A 17339-nucleotide genomic window follows, 5' to 3' on the forward strand; every position below is an offset into this window, starting at 1 on the left:
CGGTCAAAAACAAACCGAAAACTCCAGAAGGCTCTGAGGCATGCCATTGCCCAGGATGAAGAGAGCTGGGGGGATGGCTCCTCTGTGGTCGCATCCACGCGCTCACTGAAAGAACACCTTGATGTTGGTGAGCGAGATGCCTTTTCTTTTCCTGCGATTACGCTTTCACTAATTTTCTGAATAATTGCATTGCTTCAGCTGAGGAAGTTTTACATTGTGAACTTGCACTACGAACAATTTTCTGTATAATTGTATTGCTGCTGTTGGGAGGGTCATCAGAATTTGGAGGGCATCTGAACTTAATAAGAAAAGCTGTAAAAAGAAACAAAAACAAAACCAAAAACAGCAGAAGCCAGTTTTCTCCTGGATTCCATTTGCCAAGCCCTTTCGGTCCCTTCATCCTGACAAACATCGTGACCGTCACGGGGTCGGTCCTCGGTGCTCGATGGGCTTGCATCCTGCAGGTGGATGGGGTGGAAACTGCAGGTGGATGGGGCGCATTCACAGGCTCCCCGGACGGCTGCGGGAACGCGTCAGCTGGGCTTGACGCTTTGATGTGCAGGCCCGGCTTCTGCTTCCCTGCATCTCGGGTGGACCCCAGCCTATTCATCCTGTTCTTCTAATTATGTTTTTCACATTAAGTGCAATTTTTGTTGTCTATCTCCCCTGCAGGGCACAGACCACACCCTTCCTCTCATTTTCCACCCTTTCCATGCTGTGCTTTCTCTTCGCCTCTGTTTGTAAGAAGTTTAGAAAAGCACAGTGGTGCCCTCCGCTTCCCCGGCTTTCTCTGAGCAGGCGAGTGTCCACTGGAAAGCAGCCCGGACCGGCTTCCCCGGGCGTGCAGCCTGCGCAAACACACAGGGCCTGAGCTCAGTCGGGCCCTGCTTCTGCTCTCTGGACCCTGCTGTCCTGAAATTCTTAATCACTTTCTGATAAGATGCACAACCCCCCATTTTCACTTTGTATTGGACCCCGCAAATTATGTAACCTCTTCTGAAATCAGCCTTTTCAATCTTACCGTCCTCCTTTGCCTTTGTACCTGCACAGCTTCAAGCAGAGATGGGGACTGGATGCTGGGGGCCAGGGCAGGCCTTGCCCTCCTCCCTCGGATCACAGGGAAGCCAGGAAGGGTTTTAAGCCGGCAGTGAGGGGGATTCCAAGTTCAAAAGATCATTCAGTTGCCACGTAGAGAATGAATTGGAAGGTATTAACCTCTGAGCCTTGCTGCATAAAATAGGGACGATGGAAATAGTACAGATCTCCCCAAACTGGCTGACGTGTGATAATTAAATGATCAAGAAGGCATTAAGAGCCTAGCACATAGTAGGCACTCAGTGCATGGACGGGAGCCAGTTATGAGGCTGTTGAAGCCCTTCGGGTGATTATGGTGGTGGCTGGGGCCAGGGCTGTGGGTCTGAATGACATTTAGGAGTTTGAGTGTGGAATTTGTGGTTGATTTTACATGGCAGGTTGGGGTGTGGGAATAACAAAGTATCTCAGGATGTGGCCTGTGCTCCTGGAGTGTGGGGACACCAGCCCAGGGCTCTTCTCTACTGAACACCCACTTCCTTTTTAACCTCCTGGCTCTTACCCTCATTCTTTTTTGTATGACATTGAAAGAGGCAGAAAGGTGTCAGCCAAAGAGGAGGGAATCTGAGCTCAAATCCCGGTTCTGGCGTTTATCAGCTGTGTGACCTTGGGCTCACGGCTTAACTGCTCTGTGTCTCGTCTCCCCCATGAGAAATGAAGACAGTAGACTCAGCAGCGGGGCCCTTGGCGGTGGCACACGTGGGTGGTCTGCCCCATTCTCGTCATCTAAGTCTGTTTTTTGTGAGTCATGAAGCACAGGTGGAAATGACAAGGTCCAGCCCTCGCCATGTGGCTTCCACCCCCACCCTGCTCAGAAGGGCATCTCGGCGAAACCCACTTGGGAGGCGTCCTGGGCCACACCGCTGTCGGGTGCTGTCCCAGTGCCCGCATCATGAGGTAGTGGTAAATCTTTCTGTATCCCCTGTGATAGGGTATCTTATCCCGAGGTAAAGTTGGCAACAAGAAATCATTGGTTATGGAGCTCTTTCTTCAGAAATTTTGGTTGGACAGCGTTGCAGTAGATGCGGGTGCAGTTTTTGCCCGGCAGGTCGAGATTTCTCGTGGTCTGGAGCGCCAGGCTCCTGATTCGGCTGCCTGTTCACCATCATGCCCAGCAGGTGGTTTCCAAAATATTTATTCAGCACGCCCAGCAAAATGCAGGGGGTGGCTCCAGCAGAGGGAGATACAGAGAGGATGTGGGGAACCTTGAGCAGCCGGGAGTAAGTCTTTCCAGTTGCGGTCAGAGAAGGCTCCCCGGGGAGGCACCTCTTCCCCACGCTTGCTTCGCGGCTCTTCTGTCCCAGCAACTCTGCTGGGTGCTTTGTCTCATGGACCTAGGGGCACATACGGTACCTTGTTTTCTGTCTGGGAAGACTGAGGCTCAGAGAAGTGAAAAGACTTGCCCAACTGCTTTTCATTGAAGGCTCTGATCCAGAGGCTTGTGTGAATATTACCGTGTGTAAATGTTTACGCCCCTGGCAATGCTAAAACTACTCTGTTTTCTTTTCCACTAAAAGATGGTTCACAATTTTTAGGAACGCTCATAAATTTTTGTCATGTTATTTAAATACTTATTTCTTTCAAAGCTGAAGACTTGGAATTAAATAAGGAATGTGCTATATAACATCTACTCATCCACCCACCCATCCTTTCATCCATCCACCCATTTGTCTATATGTCCATCTATCCATCCAGCCACCTCTCTATCCACCTGTCAACCCATTCATCCATCCATCCATCTATCCATCCATCTATTCATCCATCCGTCCATCCATCCATCCATCCATCTATCCATCCATCCATCCATCCGTCTATCCATCTATCCATCCATCCATCTATCCATCCATCCATCTATCCATCCATCATCCATCCATCCATCCATCCATCCATCATCCATCCATCCACCCACCCATCCGCTTTCCCATCCACCTTCCCATTCACCCATCCACCCATTTGTACATATGTCTATCCACCCATTCACCCACCTCTCTATCTACCTATCCATCCATCCATCCATCCATCTATCCATCCATCTATCCATCCATCCATCATCCACCCATCCATCTGCCCATCATCCATCCATCCATCCATCCATCCATCTATCCATCCATCCATCCACCCATCCACCCACCTGTCCCCTTTCCCATTCACCCATGCGTCCATCCACCCACTTGTCCATCTGTCCATCCATTCACCTATTCATTTACCCATCCATTCATCCATCCATCCATCATCCACCCACCCATCCATCCATCTATCCATCCATCCATCCATCCATCCACCTACCCATCTACCTTCCCATTCACCCCTTCATCCATCCACCCATTTGTCCATGTCTATCCATCCATTCACCCACCTCTCTACCTATCCACCCATTCATCTATTCATCCATCTATCCATCCATCCATCCATCCATCCATCCATCCTCCCATTCGCTTTCCCATCCACCTTCCCATTCACCCATTCATCCATCCACCCATTTGTCCATATGTCTATCCATCCATTTACCCACCTATCTACCTATCCACCCATTCATCCATTCATCCATTCATCCATCCATCCATCCATCCATCCATCAGTCTGTCCATCCATCCATCCATCTACCCATCCATCCATTTTCCCATCCACCCATGCATCCATCCACCCATTTGTCCATGTGTCCACCCATCCACCTATTCATTTACCCATCCATCCACCCATCCACCCACCCATCCTTCTAACAAGTGATCACCTACTGGGATCTAAATGAGCCTGTTACAGTCCCTTTCCAAGGCCACTGTTACAAATGGGGTGTGGCATTTTTGTAACTCTTAGCGGCTTATCCTTCATTTTCTAGAAAGCACCCAATGCCATGTGTTCTTCCTTCCCAGGAATGTGAGCCATCTTTCAACAGCAACATCACAGCATTTGCACTGAAGGCAAAAGTCATCTATCCCATCAATCAGAAGTTCCGGGTAAGAGTCCTCAGCTCCGTCTTAGAAACGCAATTATTCAGTAATGCCCTAGAGATGGGGGTAGGAGTGGGCAGTGGTTTTGGGTCCTCTCTGAGGGTTTTGTGGTAAGTCATTTTAATAAGGATAATTTTGAGGCTGTGGAATGGACTAAAACTTTAGGATGAATCCGCTTTATGACAGCATTGTCGGGGACAGGGTATAGCAAGGTGTCCCCAGGAACACCAGTGGCAGCACAGTAGGGCAGCACCCTACTCTTCTAGCAGTAACACAAACACCGGCCCTAACACAGTTCCTGGCATCGCTCCTCATTCGCAGATCCCACTTCCGCCCTGCTGAACACTGACTGTGGGGCTGGCCCAGTGCTAAGCATTTCTCATGCGTTAGGCATTTCCCATAAGGTAAATCATACTGTTCTTGCCTCTTCATGCATAAGGAAACTGAGGCCCAGAGAGGCCAATGACCTGTGCGAGGTCCCCTGGCTATAGGTCTCTTACACCTGAAGCCAGGAATTCACCTGCAGTCAGGAGATTTGCAGACAGTAGCCCATCCCACGGTGCTTCTAGGAGCCCTTGGCTTTGAGACTGTCCCTGGAAGAAAGAGTCCCTGGTCCAGTACTGGAGGAAAATGTTGCCTGCTCTCCTGGCCGTAAACAAGACGGGCTCTGGGGTCACACAGACTCCATCCTAACTCTTATCTCGGCCGTTACTATGGGCCATTTTCTGACTTGGCCTCCTGTTTCTTCATCTGCAAATGGGGGTGATGGGCCCTCCTGCCTCCCCCAATTGTTTGAGGGTCAAATGGGATTATAGACATAGGGCTTAGCCCTGCATGTGGCAGCCAAGCGCTCTGTACTTGTTCGGTTTCCTTGGTTATTATTTGCTTTTGAAGACAGCCAGAGCCAGGTTCTGCAAATCCCTGCCCCACAGAAATGATTTCACTGTGCCGAACACAGACTTTCCCAGATTAGAACTTTTCTGCAGTACTGGGACTGCTCCCAGGGACACTCATTGGGAACTGCCTCCTTCACTTAGCTATCTGGTGGGTGGGTGTTGGGGCAAAACTCCCAGACCAGGGGCATTTATTCATCGTCGACACTCTTTGCCAGGCAGGCTCCTGCTGGGCACTGGGGATTATCCAGTGGTTGGGACAGCATCGTCCTCACCCTGGAGGCCCTCACCGTCTGGGCAGAGATTGTAGGACGGTGTGCCGTAACCGGCATGGGTTGGGCCGGGCTACCAGGGATGGAAGGCTCTGGGTCTGTGTCTGGAGGGAGGGATGCCTCCGCCCAGCAGACAGTGAGTGAGGGCTGTTGCGGGCAAGGGGACCAGAATCTGGAAAGACCCAGAAGTATGGAATGACGAGGGAGGTTTGGAGCTGGCAGCCGGCTCTGTACTACTTGGGCAGGAACATTCTGGAGCAGTGGAGCAAGCTGGACAGAGGTGGTGGCTGACATTTGTTGAGCCCTCCAGCTGTGCCAGGCACTAGGCTGTGACCTCATGTGGCCATGGCAGCATGTGGGCTTGAGTCCCTTGGTAAGGAGTTTCGGGCCTATCTAAGGGCAGCGGGGAACCACCTCAAAGGCCTGGGCTCAGGAGGTGATGCCCAGGTCAGTGAAGGTGGGGAAGAGCCAGGTGGTCAGCAGGTCAGTGCACAGAGCAGAGCCGGGGGTCTGGGACAGAGGCAGAAGCAGTGGGGGCAGGGAGCAGGTGGAGGTCAGAGTTGGCGGCCAGGTGTGGGGTGTAGGTGGGCCACTGGTGAGCGGACCCAGGCTCATGGCTAAGGGGTAGGGGCCTAGTGCAGAGGGGCTGGCCTCCTGGGGACAAGAGCTATGACCCTGGTCCCTGGAGTGTGGATGTGGGCGTGACCCTGGGGCACGGGGCCCTATCTGTTTACTCTTCCCCTCCCAGTGTGTCCCCAGCCTGGCCCTCTTGGGACTCTTGTCCTATATCTCTGGCGGAATTACTGAAGCAAAGTCACGATAGGTCATGTGGACTGAGCGAGCTTTCTCTCCCTCGACCCCAGCCGCTGGCCGACGGTTCCTCCAACCCTTCTCTGCACGAAAACTTAAAGCAGGCCATCTTGCCGAACCAGCCGGTGGAGGCTTCCCCCTCCAGCAGCCTGGGGAGCCTGAGCCAGGCCGAGAAGGAGGACTGTAGCTCCTCGTCTAGCATCCACTCGACGGCCAGTGACGACAGGTTCCTCAGCCGCACCTTCGTCCGGGTGAACAGCTTCCCCGAGGTGCTGATCTGTGAGAGGTAAGGCAGGGGAAGGGATGGAGAAACAGACCCGTGGACCATATCACTGTCAGTGGAGAAAATGGAAGCCCAGAGAGGTTAAGCAACTCAGCCACGGACACACAGCCACCCAGGGTCTGAGCTGGAGCTCACCATGTGGTATTGGCCAACGTGGGGGTTATGGAATCCAGCCTGAGCCCCGAGGAGAGACATTAGGGGCATCGTTGAATCATCGACGTGCCCTGGGCGTTGCATAACAGCAGCTAGCACTGATCGGGTACCTTCTGTGTACTGGGCAGAGTACTGAGCACTTTGCAGGGATTAATTGTCTCATGAGTGTGACCGGGTCTGTTTTATTCACTGCTGTGTCCCTACTGCCCCGTAGGAGCCTGGGACAGGTTCAGTGATGGATGAATAAAAGTTAATCAATGAATTAATTCCTCTTAACACTATGTGGTAGCTGCTATCACTGCCCTCGTTTTACAAAGAATGAAGGGACACAGAAAGGCCGAGTAACATGCCGGAGGTCACACAGCAGGTGAGTGGTACAGCTGGGTTTGACCTTATCTTCAAAGCCTGTGCTGTAAATCACCAAGCTGCTCAGCCCGTGGGAGAGGCTGAAGACAGAGGCAACAGCGTTGTGCTTTGGTCCTCAGACTTCTCTGCTCTTTAAGTTCGGTGACGTCCCAGGGGCCTTGCCCCCGTGAAATGAACCGGGCCCCACCTCAGCCCAGGGCTGTGGAAGGAGTGGGCCCAGACCCTGAGCTCTGTGCCGACCTTGACAGTGGTTGGGAAGGGGTGTTGAGGAGCTTTGGGAACTTACTGGGCTCGTCACAGTTTGGGTGGGAATGGGGCTGCTCAGAGTGCGTGTGCCCGCCCCGGACAAACGGTCAACTCTGCCCGGCCACTGACCTGCCCTGTGACCCTGTGACGGCTAATTGACTTCCTAAGTCTGTTTCCCCATCTGTAAAATGGGCATGAGAATGTCTGCCTGCAGGGGCGGAGGGGAGAGGGCTTGTGATGCAGACGTTACGATGCCGGAATGGGGTGTCCTTCTTCTCCCGCCTCCGTCTCTTGCTGCCTTCTGCCCGTCACGTCGCAGACAGCTGCTCCCTTCCGGTCACAAGTGATGGATGAATCACTTGGGCGGCTGTTGGGAACCTCTGCACGCTGCAGAATTTAAAATCTGGGCTCGGGATGCACCGAGGCTTGTAGTGAGCAGGGATGTGCTCCCTCCCTGTCACCCCCCTCCCCACCTCAAGTACTCTCAAAGGCCTTCCGTTTCTCTTTGGACTTTTCAGTGTGGACCTTGACTTGTGTATCTATAACCTTCACTTAAAGGATCTGCTGCATCTGGACACGGCGCTGAGGCGGGAGAAGCACCTGGTAGGTGGCCAGCCAAGTTTCTCGCCCTTTCCCGGGTCGTGAACACAGGCCCTCCATGGGCACCGAGTCCTGCGTGCCCTCAGGGACTGGGTCCTAGTGACAGTGGAGCCTCCATGACAGGAAGGCTTCTGACAATAAAATAGAGACAGGCTTCTGACAATAAAATAGAGAAGCAATTTGTGCCTGTTCATGGGGCACAGGCTGTACTTGACCCAGAGCTGTGGGGTGGGGTGGAAAGATGAGACCCTCCTCCCAGGGCACACTTCCTGATGGAGACGGGGGTAAAAGGCATTGAAAAGAGCACAGCGTTTTGATTTGTGGTTTTTGCTTTTTTAAAAAAAATTTTTTTTAAACGTTTATTTATTTTTGAGACAGAGACAGAGCGTGAGCGGGGGAGGGGCAGAGAGCGAGGGAGACACAGAATCTGAAGCACGTTCCAGGTTCTGAGCTGTCCGCACAGAGCTCGATGCGGGGCTCGAACTCACAAACCGCGAGAACATGACCTGAGCCAAAGTCGGATACTTAACGGACTGAGCCACCCAGGCGCCCAGATTTTTCCTTTTAGTGTTCATTTGAGAGAGCGTGCGCGCACAAGCGAAGGAGGGGTAGAGTGAAAGGGGCCATAGGATCCGGATATGGGGCTCGAACTCCCGAACCGGGAGATCATGACCTGAGCCGAAGTCAGATGCTTAACTGACTGAGCCGCCCAGGCGCCCCAAGAGCACAGCATTTTTAAAGGAGTGATAATAGCGAAGATAATATTGTATTCACGAGCACTAACTTTGTTGATTGCTTACTATGTATTGGGCCCTGGGCGAGTTACACAGGCAGTTAGCTCTGAACTTCACCACAACCAGGAGAGGTGGGTGCCATCGTTATTCCACGTTACAGATGAGGAAACTGAGGCACAGAGAGAAGGACTCACCCTGAGTCGTAAAGCCCAAAGTTGGAGCTGAGATGGGCAGTCAGGCACCTTGTTGTAGGCGTCCGTTCTCAGAGCGGATGAGGGCGCCATCAGAACCACAGAGGGCAGCGGACCAAGACTCATCTCTGCCAGATGCCCTGGCCTCCCAGTGAATCAGCACTGGATCCAGGCTGCAGGGGGGGGGGGGGTGGGGGGGGGGCGGAGGGATGCGTCCCACTGTGGCTGCAGAACGGCAGGGCCGGCCAGGCATCGGGGCCAGGGGGCTTACAAAGAGGAACGATTTCTCCCAAATTATTGATTGAAGGATGAGATCTACAGAGGGGAGGCCTGCTGCAAAGAGAAGGGGAGAGGGACCAATGGAGAGGGTGACAGAGACGTAGAAACGGAGACACAGACAGACATGCCTGGGAGGTGCTTCGTTAGAAACTAGAAAAATAAAAACATCAAGTTGGGGATGCAGTGAAAAGAAATGCGGGCTCCGTGAGAGCAGGAAGGGCCTCGTAAACAGGGGCCAGTGTTGGAAACCAGGAATCCTACCAGGACTCCAGAAATAGAGCCTCTTCCGGCAGCCCCACTGTGCCTGGAGAGCCCCGTGGCCTTGAGGCCGCAGCCCGCCTGCTTTCGCTCGGCCACATCGCGTCCCACCTGCAGGCAGGTGGCCCTGGCCATCTTCTCAAAGGCTCTGGGCTCCCTGGAGGGCTGACTGTTACTGGGCTCAGAGCCCCGTCCAGCTTGCGAGTGACATGGTGCCAGGCACCTCGCCCCCAGAGCAGACAGCAGGTGCCTGTGGGGACCTGGAGGAAGCATCCACCGTCACTCATCTGCCCGTCTTATATGTGGGCAGCCTCCCCTCCCTGCCAGGCGCAGTGGACAGGGACGGGGACAAGGACAGCCGCCACCTGCATGGAGCCCACTCTCCACGGGGACACAGCAGTAAACCACACAAGTACACCATGCAGACAGTGGGTCTGAACAAACGATACAGTGCCGTGAGCATGTGTAAGGGGGGCCCGAGTGTGGGGGAGATGGCCAGGCTTCCTTGGAGGGAGACACATAAGCTGGAACCTAGGAAAGTTCCAGAAGCACTGGATTAGGAGTCAGAGACCTGGGTTCTAGTCCACCCTCCCACACTTACGGGCTGTGTGACCTTGGGTAAGTCGCTTCCCCTCTCTGGGCCACTTTAGGAAAGGTATAAAGATAATGTTTTTCCAGCTCTTACCCCGTAGAATTTCTAGGAAGTGAAGTCGTCTCTGCGGGCAGAGCTCTGGGCTCTGCTGGGCGGTGTGACCAGCACTGTCACAGCACTGCTCGGTCAGCACTCGTACTCGGCTAGGCTAAGCGCTCTGTATGTCTGATCTCAGTGAAGCCCTTACTTCTGTTTTACCCTCACAAGGAACCTGAGACTCAGAGAGGTCGCGTCAGTTGTCCAAAATCGCAGAGCTGGTGAATGGCAGACACAGAACCCAGAAGAGGTCTGGCTGAGTGTAAGGTCTGTGTGCCCGCACATAGTAGGCGCCCCGTAGAAATGTGCACGCTGACACCGAGGCCGCCCTGGGGACTGCTCTCCACGCGTGGCCTTTCCCTCACTGCGGGGCACATCTCCGCCAGGTGCGGGACCTGGAGAAACACGGCAAGCTCTCGCAGAGACCTCGAGTTCCGTTTCTCTGGTAGAGATCCGTCACCACAGGTCAGAGTTCAGAAGTGACTCAGGCCACAGACAGATGGCGCCCCGTACGAACCCGTGGGATCTCTGTGTTGTTACAGCTGAAACTGCGGCAACACCGTGGTTGACTACGTGCCAATGACAAAGTAAAATAAAAAAGTGGCTCAGGTGGGGCGCCTGGGTGGCTCAGTCGGCTCAGCATCCGACTTCGGCTCAGGTCACGATCTCCCCGTTCATGGGTTCAACCCCCGCGTCAGGCTCTGTGCTGCCAGCTCGGAACCTGGAGCCTGCCTTGGATTCTGTGTCTCCCTTTCTCTGTCTCTGTCTCTGTCTGTCTGTCTGTCTGTCTGTGTCTCAAAAATAAATAAACATTAAAAAAAAAATTTTTTTTTTCAAGTGACTCAGGCCAGATGCAACCATCATTCAGCCCAGGAGCGTAGAGCTCCCTGGTGGCCCCTGAGGGAGAAAGTGACACTGGGCTCATCAGGAGGTGGAGGGAAGCTGCATCTGTCAGCATTCAAAGCAGAAGAGCAGAGATGAGGACAGATTAGGGTGTGTGGGGGGGAGGGGTGCCATTAGAGGGATCGTTAGGACTAGGGGATTTCTCCTGGTGCTGGAACATTCTCCGTCTTGGTTGTGGCAGTGGCCACATGAACGTGTACTTGGGGTAAAGTTGCACAGAAATACACACACACACACACACACACACACACACACACACACACGACTGCCGGTGACAATGAGTGGAAACTGAAGTCTGCAGTAAACTGCACTTGGACCAATGTCAGTTTTGGAGTGGATACTGTACTGTGGTGATGTCACATGTCATCCAGGGGGAAGGACACCTGGGACCCTGTCCTGGTTGACACATTCCTCTGAGCCTGTAAAGTTTCCAAATTACAAAATGTTTAACTTGAAAGGAATGAGGCAAGACCGGTATACGTTACTGATTCCATCTGGGGTCAAGAGGAAAATGGGTTTGAGACCAACATCTTGAGAAAAGAACGTTACCTTATGCAGCCTCGACCTCAGTGGGTAGGAAGCCAGGACAACATTGTGTTCCTAGAGCTCGTTAGCACGGGCAAGCATAAGGAAGTTTGGTGGAAAGTTCTGGGTTCTGTCCCTCATGGCTGTCCCTTGTGACATGAGGCCAGTTTATCCAGATTTCTCAGCCAAGAGTCCTTGTCTGTGAAGTGGGGAAGATTGTACCAACCTCCTGCATCCTGTTAAAACCAAATGAGATAATCTATATCTTAGCCTGGCACAGAACGGTGTTTAACAAACCTTAGAACGAGGGTTGCAAACTATGGCCCTTGGGCTGATCTGGCCATGCCTGTTCTTGCCCAAATTGCCCCTGGCTGCCTTGATGCTGTAACAGCAGAATCCAATATTTGCAAGAGACAGTATGGCTTACCAACCCAGAAACGCTTACTATTGGTAAAGTGGCCCTTTACAGAACAATATGTGTTACCCCCTGCACCAAAGTATCTGACTTTTGGCGACAGTACAAAAGCAATTCAGTGGAGGAGTGATAAGCTTTTCAGGAAATGATATGCAGCAAATGGGCGTCCAGAAGCGGACACAGATGGGCCTCGAGCCAGACCTCCATGTCGTACAAAAATGAACTCCGAATGGATCATGGACATAAATGTAAAATGTAAGACATCTTGGAAAAAAAAAAAAAAAAAAAACAGAAGAGAAAATCTTCAGGATTTAACCCTAGCAAAGAGTTCTTTCTTAACACTGAAAATGTGACCTACACAGGGAAAACTAATAAATTGAACCTCATCAAAATTAAAAACTTTTGCTCGGCAAAAGACCCCAGTAAGGAAGAAGAGAAAGAGAAACATTCACATCGCAAACCATGTATCCACAGGAAGCTCGTGCCTCAAATCTATAAAGAACACTCCGACCTCAACAGAAGTAAGCAATCCAATTAGAAAATGGGCAACAGACATGAACAGGCATTTCACCAAAAAGGAGATACAGTTGGCAAGCATACACGTACAAAAATCAGACAGAAAGGTGCTTGACGATATCAGCCATTAGGGAAATGCAAATTAAAACCATGTGAGGTAGGCACCTATCAGAATGGCTAAAATAACAAGTGATGAGAACACTAAACGCTGGTGAGGATGCGAAGAAGCTGGATCTGTCGTACATTGGTGGGAATATAAGGTGCTGCACAGGAAGACAGGCAGTTTGTCACAAAACCCAGCAGTTGCACTCTTGTGCCTTTACCCCAGAGAAACTTAACATTCACATGAAAGCCTGTACGTGGATGTTCTTACCAGCTTTATTCGTAAGAGCCCCACACTGGAAATGCCCTCAGGTCCTAAAGTAGGTGAATGGTTAAACAAATTATGGAGATAGCACCCTTGGACGTTCTGGGGTGTCCCCACTTATGGGAGGACACGTTTTGGTTTAGAGGAGGCCTCCGTCCATCAAGACAGGAGGCTGGAGTGGATGATGTCATACATCCCAGGTCCAAACAACTGTCCCTCTGATTCTTCCCACAAAGAAGCAACACTCTTTGCCTTTTGTATTTTCTTGACTCACAGGGAAATGGGCAACGTGGAAGGAATGGCACACATTAAGCGCCTAATGAAGATTTCTTGAATCAAGGGGTGCCTGGGTGGCTCAGTCGGTTGGGTGTCTGACTTCGGCTCAGGTCATTATCTCACGGTCCGTGGGTTCAAGCCCCACATCGGGCTCTGACAGAGCCTGGAGCCTACTTTGTATTCTGTGTCTCCCTCTCTCTCTGCTCCACCTACACCTGCACTCTTTCTCTCTCCCTCTCAAAAATAAATAAACATTAAAAAAATTAAAATAATATGGGGTGCATGGGTGGCTAAGTCAGTTAAGCGTCCGACTCCGGCTCAGGTCATGAGCTCACGGTTTGTGAGTTCGAGCCCCGCATCGGGCTCTGCGCTGACAGCTCAGAGCCTGGAGCCTGCTTCAGATTCTGTGTCTCCCTCTCACTCTCTGCCCCTCCCCTGCTCTCGCTCTGTCTCTCAAAAATGAAGAAAAAAGCATTTACAAAATTAAAAAAAATTTAAAAAAGACAACAAAAGAAGTAGAGCATATTTTTTAGAAGCTTCATGAAAATACTATCATCGTGATTTATAATCTGAGATAGTTTTCTATAGTAAAAATATGTACATGTGAAGAGATATATAGAGATTGAGATGGGGAGAGGGGCTGGGAGCAGGTGAAGGAAAGGAGGGAGGAAGAGAGAGAGACCATTTTTAAACCTTTCCGTTATGTCTTCCTTCTTGGCCATAGATGTTTATTCAGATTTTAAAAATGTGCCTCCTTGATCTTCTTCCCAAAAAGAAGTCTGATGATGAATTATACCAGAGGATTCTTTCGAAACAAGAAAACGTAAGTAAGTCTTCAACCTGTATCTCAAGGTAACTTAGTGAGAGTTTATTACAATATGTAAAACACAACATTGTATGAAACTATTTTTGCTTTCACGTGTAAAAATAATTTATTTCAATATTTGCCTTTGAACAGTGCAGTCATACAAAAGTATGTGTACAAATGTAAAAATGACCATAGGTTATTATTAAAATTTGGAAAAATACTGAAAGCAGGAAAAAGAGAAGAGTGTTGGTCATACCCGCTACTCAGAGAGAACCACTGTTACCTTTAGCTTCTGCCCAAGGTTGGGTATTTTTATTTTTGGATTTTTTAATTATTTTTTTAATGTTTATTTTTGAGAGAGAGAGAGAGAGAGATGCAGAGCATGAGCAGGGGAGGGGTAGAGAGAGAGGGAGACACAGAATCCGAAGCAGGCTCCAGGCTCTGAGCTGTCAGCACAGAGCCCGCCGCGGGGCTCGAACCCACCTACCGCGAGATCATGACCCGAGCCGAAGTCTGTCGCTTCACCAACTGAGCCACTCAGGTGCCCCAAGGTGGGGTATTTTTAAATACATCATCGGTTTATTGGTTACAACGGTTTGTCCTACTTTGCGTTCCCCTCCTCTCGGTCTTTTACATGAAGTTTCCGTTGTTTTACGTGCCGCGAAATGAGCCGGGTCTCAGAGTCAGACATCCTGGTTTTCCTTCACAAACTCTCAGAATCCCAGGTTCCTCCTGTGCCATGGGATAATAATTCCCGTCCTATGGGATCATGGAAGGGATGAGAGAAAGTGCGTGACACGTGTGGCACAGTAATAGTTAGACCCTGAATACATGGTGGCTACCATCAGCCTCGTTACGACCACAACGACCGTCTCCCACTTCATCAGTAGCAGCGTCCTCACCATCGTTACCGTTTAATCCCCGCTGTCACCACCACTACCATCATTGTCATCGCCACCATCATCTCAATCATCATAATCATTCTTATGATTATCGTCACACCATTATCGTTACCGCCACCACCACCGCCATGATACCTGGGGGACTGGGAGAGAAGGTTTCTTCCCCACTCTCCTGCATCCCATGGGGAAGGAGACACCAAGACACCCCAGGGAGGACACGGTACACCACGGTGGTCATCGTCACCGTCCTCGGTATCACCGCTGCCAGGATCGTCATCATCAGGCAACGTACACGGGGTTTTCACGCAATTTTTTGTTAACTTTATGCATTTATTTTGAGAGAGAGTGACAGCGCACAAGTGCGCGGGGAGGGGAAGAGAGAGAGGGAGCAAGAGAATCCCAAGCAGGCTCCATGCTGTCAGCACAGAGCCCGACAAGGGGCTCGATCTCACCCACCGTGACATCATGACCGGAGCCGAAATCAAGTCAGACGCTTAAGCGACGGAGCCACCCAGACGCCCCCTCACACATTATTTTATTCAGTCTTCACAACAGCCCTGGGAGGAGCCGTTATTATTTGTTTACAGCTGAGGAAACTGAGGCTGAGTCTAAATGACTCTCCAGTGAATAAATGACAATAATCATGGCGACACTGGGAATTGCACAAGTAATAACGAAGCTGTGTTACACGAAAACGGTAACAAGCTTTGTAGTCTGCAGACCCAGGAGCCGGTTCCAACACCAGTACCGGCACAGCAGGGTAATCACTGCAGTGGCTGCTGCTTATCGAGAGGTCGTCTGGCCAAGTGCCTCCAATGTGTACTTTTATTTTATTTATTAAAAAAAAATTTTTTTTAATGTTTATTTATTTTTGAGACAGAGAGAGACAAAGCATGAACAGGGGAGGGTCAGAGAGAGAGGGAGACACAGAATCTGAAACAGGCTCCAGGCTCCGAGCTGTCAGCACAGAGCCCGATGCGGGGCTCGAACCCACGGACCGCGAGATCATGACCTGGGCTGAAGTCGGACGCTCAACCGACTGAGCCACCCAGGCGCACCTGTGTACTTTTATTTAATGCTCATCATGACCCTCCGACTTCTAGACAAGGACAAAGGTACTCAGACCGGTAGCTGCTCTTGGGAGAGAAGCAGCATCATGGGGGTGTGTGCGGTTGGAGGCGCAGGTATCTGGGGTCCTCGAGGCTGAGCGTCGAGCCCAGCACGCCTCTTCCTACAGGGAAGAGACTCCAGACGAAATACCCCAACTCCCCGAACATCAGGCTCTCCCTCTGGCAGGAGCCAGCGTCTCTCTCTGGTAGTGACAAGGGCCCGAAATCACGCACAGCTTCACCACGGACGCGCAGAAGCAGTTTTCAGCAACATCTTTTTTCCGAATGAAGCTGGAGCCACCCCGGCGCAGATTCCAGTTCTCTCGACATGGTCCTGGAGGAGACGGGGCTCCTCTCGCGCCCCACGGCGGGGCCTGAAGGACCCGGTACAGAGGGGGCTCCTGCTCCAGTTCTGAGTTGATTAAGAGACAGAGTCAAGGGGACAGATACAGAGAGGTCAGCTTCACAGGGCAGCTTGGAGGACGTGGCTTAGCTGAGCAGCAGAGTCATAAACTCAGGACTAGGTAAATACCTGCCTCGTCTGGGGCGAAGCTGGCCACCTCTGGCCTGCCCAGCCCACCCTGGGCCAAGGCCACACCACAGCAATGGCCTCCCCTGAATGGTCCATGCCAAAGAGGAAGAGGCTGGACAAGCTATGGGTGCACACTTCCTGCTGTTGAACCCACCAATCGCATTGCTTCACGCCTCCCCTAGGGTGTAGAGAGTATTCCTTCCCCACGGAAACCAGAGGAGTGGGGAAGAAGGATTCCCCCTCCAACCCCCAGATGTGATGGTATTTTCCAGGACTTTAAGGAGTGAAACACATTATTTCATCATTTTTAAAAAATACATTCTATTGGGGGGGGGGCGGTTGTGGAATGAGGAGTATAGAAGAAAAGAATCTAGTATTCTTGAGGCTCTATGTTTAATGAGAAAAATAGATTTCTGTCATCAAACCTTAAGTAGGACAATGCCTAGGGAAGTTACGGTTAAGAAATATTTTATGATAATATGATGAAAGATAAAAGCATTTCTTTTGTAGAATTTAAGATATATTAGATTTTTTACTTGCTTTTTTTTGCTTTTTTTCCCCTATTTTTCCCAGGACTTGGAGGAATTAGAAAAGAGACTTCAGGTCAAACTATCAAACACGGAAATGTTGGGGACTGGCGATTCTGAATACATCACTCTGGCAGATGTGGAAAAGAAGGAGCGAGAATACTCTGAGCAGCTAATAGATAATGTATGCGATGGATTAGTTTTTTCCTGTATAAAAACCTTGCTTTCTGGGACAGTTAAATTGGCGAGATTAAAGAGATGGCTTCTAGAAGCATGCTTCATACTTGAATTCCCTGTTGCGCTCTGCCCAGAGCCAGGGATCCAGTTTCGGAAGTTATGTGATAGAGAAGGTATAATTAAGGGGCCAAGGTTCCTTGGGAATTCCAATGAATTCCGCTTGTTTAAATTTTAGATTGATCTTTTGATCATTCTCAGCAAAGATTGCTCTAACCCTCTATGTCATACCACCCCGTGGATTAGAACAGATGTGAGCAGCTAACTTCTCCAGCCCGAGGCGTCACTCATGAAAGCTGGGTTTAAATTCTAGCCAGGGTGGCTTCTCTCAAATATCCCTTTTCTTGCTTCTCAGTTCCATTGCCCCCGTTCCTACGTTAGGTATTAAACAAACATTTTTTGGCACCCAGGA

At 50.8% G+C, this 17339-nt stretch overlaps 1 protein-coding gene across 5 annotated transcripts in view; it reads left to right on the forward strand.

Moving 5' to 3' along the window:
- The window catches only part of EVC (EvC ciliary complex subunit 1), a 75967-nt gene that overhangs the window by 9558 nt on the left and 49070 nt on the right, over positions 1-17339 (forward strand). For 3 of the 5 annotated variants that reach the window (XM_058723123.1, XM_058723124.1, XM_058723126.1), the window contains 5 exons: positions 3963-4046; positions 6069-6301; positions 7582-7666; positions 13540-13638; positions 16740-16877. In XM_058723123.1, the coding sequence (XP_058579106.1) occupies positions 3963-4046; positions 6069-6301; positions 7582-7666; positions 13540-13638; positions 16740-16877 (639 nt within the window). Of the gene's footprint in view, positions 1-3928; positions 4047-6068; positions 6302-7581; positions 7667-13539; positions 13639-16739; positions 16878-17339 lie in introns of all 5 variants that reach the window. The other 2 variants (XM_058723127.1, XM_058723125.1) reach the window with 2 other exon arrangements.

The sequence above is a fragment of the Neofelis nebulosa genome, chromosome 3 (genome assembly GCF_028018385.1).
Source record: "Neofelis nebulosa isolate mNeoNeb1 chromosome 3, mNeoNeb1.pri, whole genome shotgun sequence".
NCBI classification, from domain to species: domain Eukaryota; kingdom Metazoa; phylum Chordata; class Mammalia; order Carnivora; family Felidae; genus Neofelis; species Neofelis nebulosa.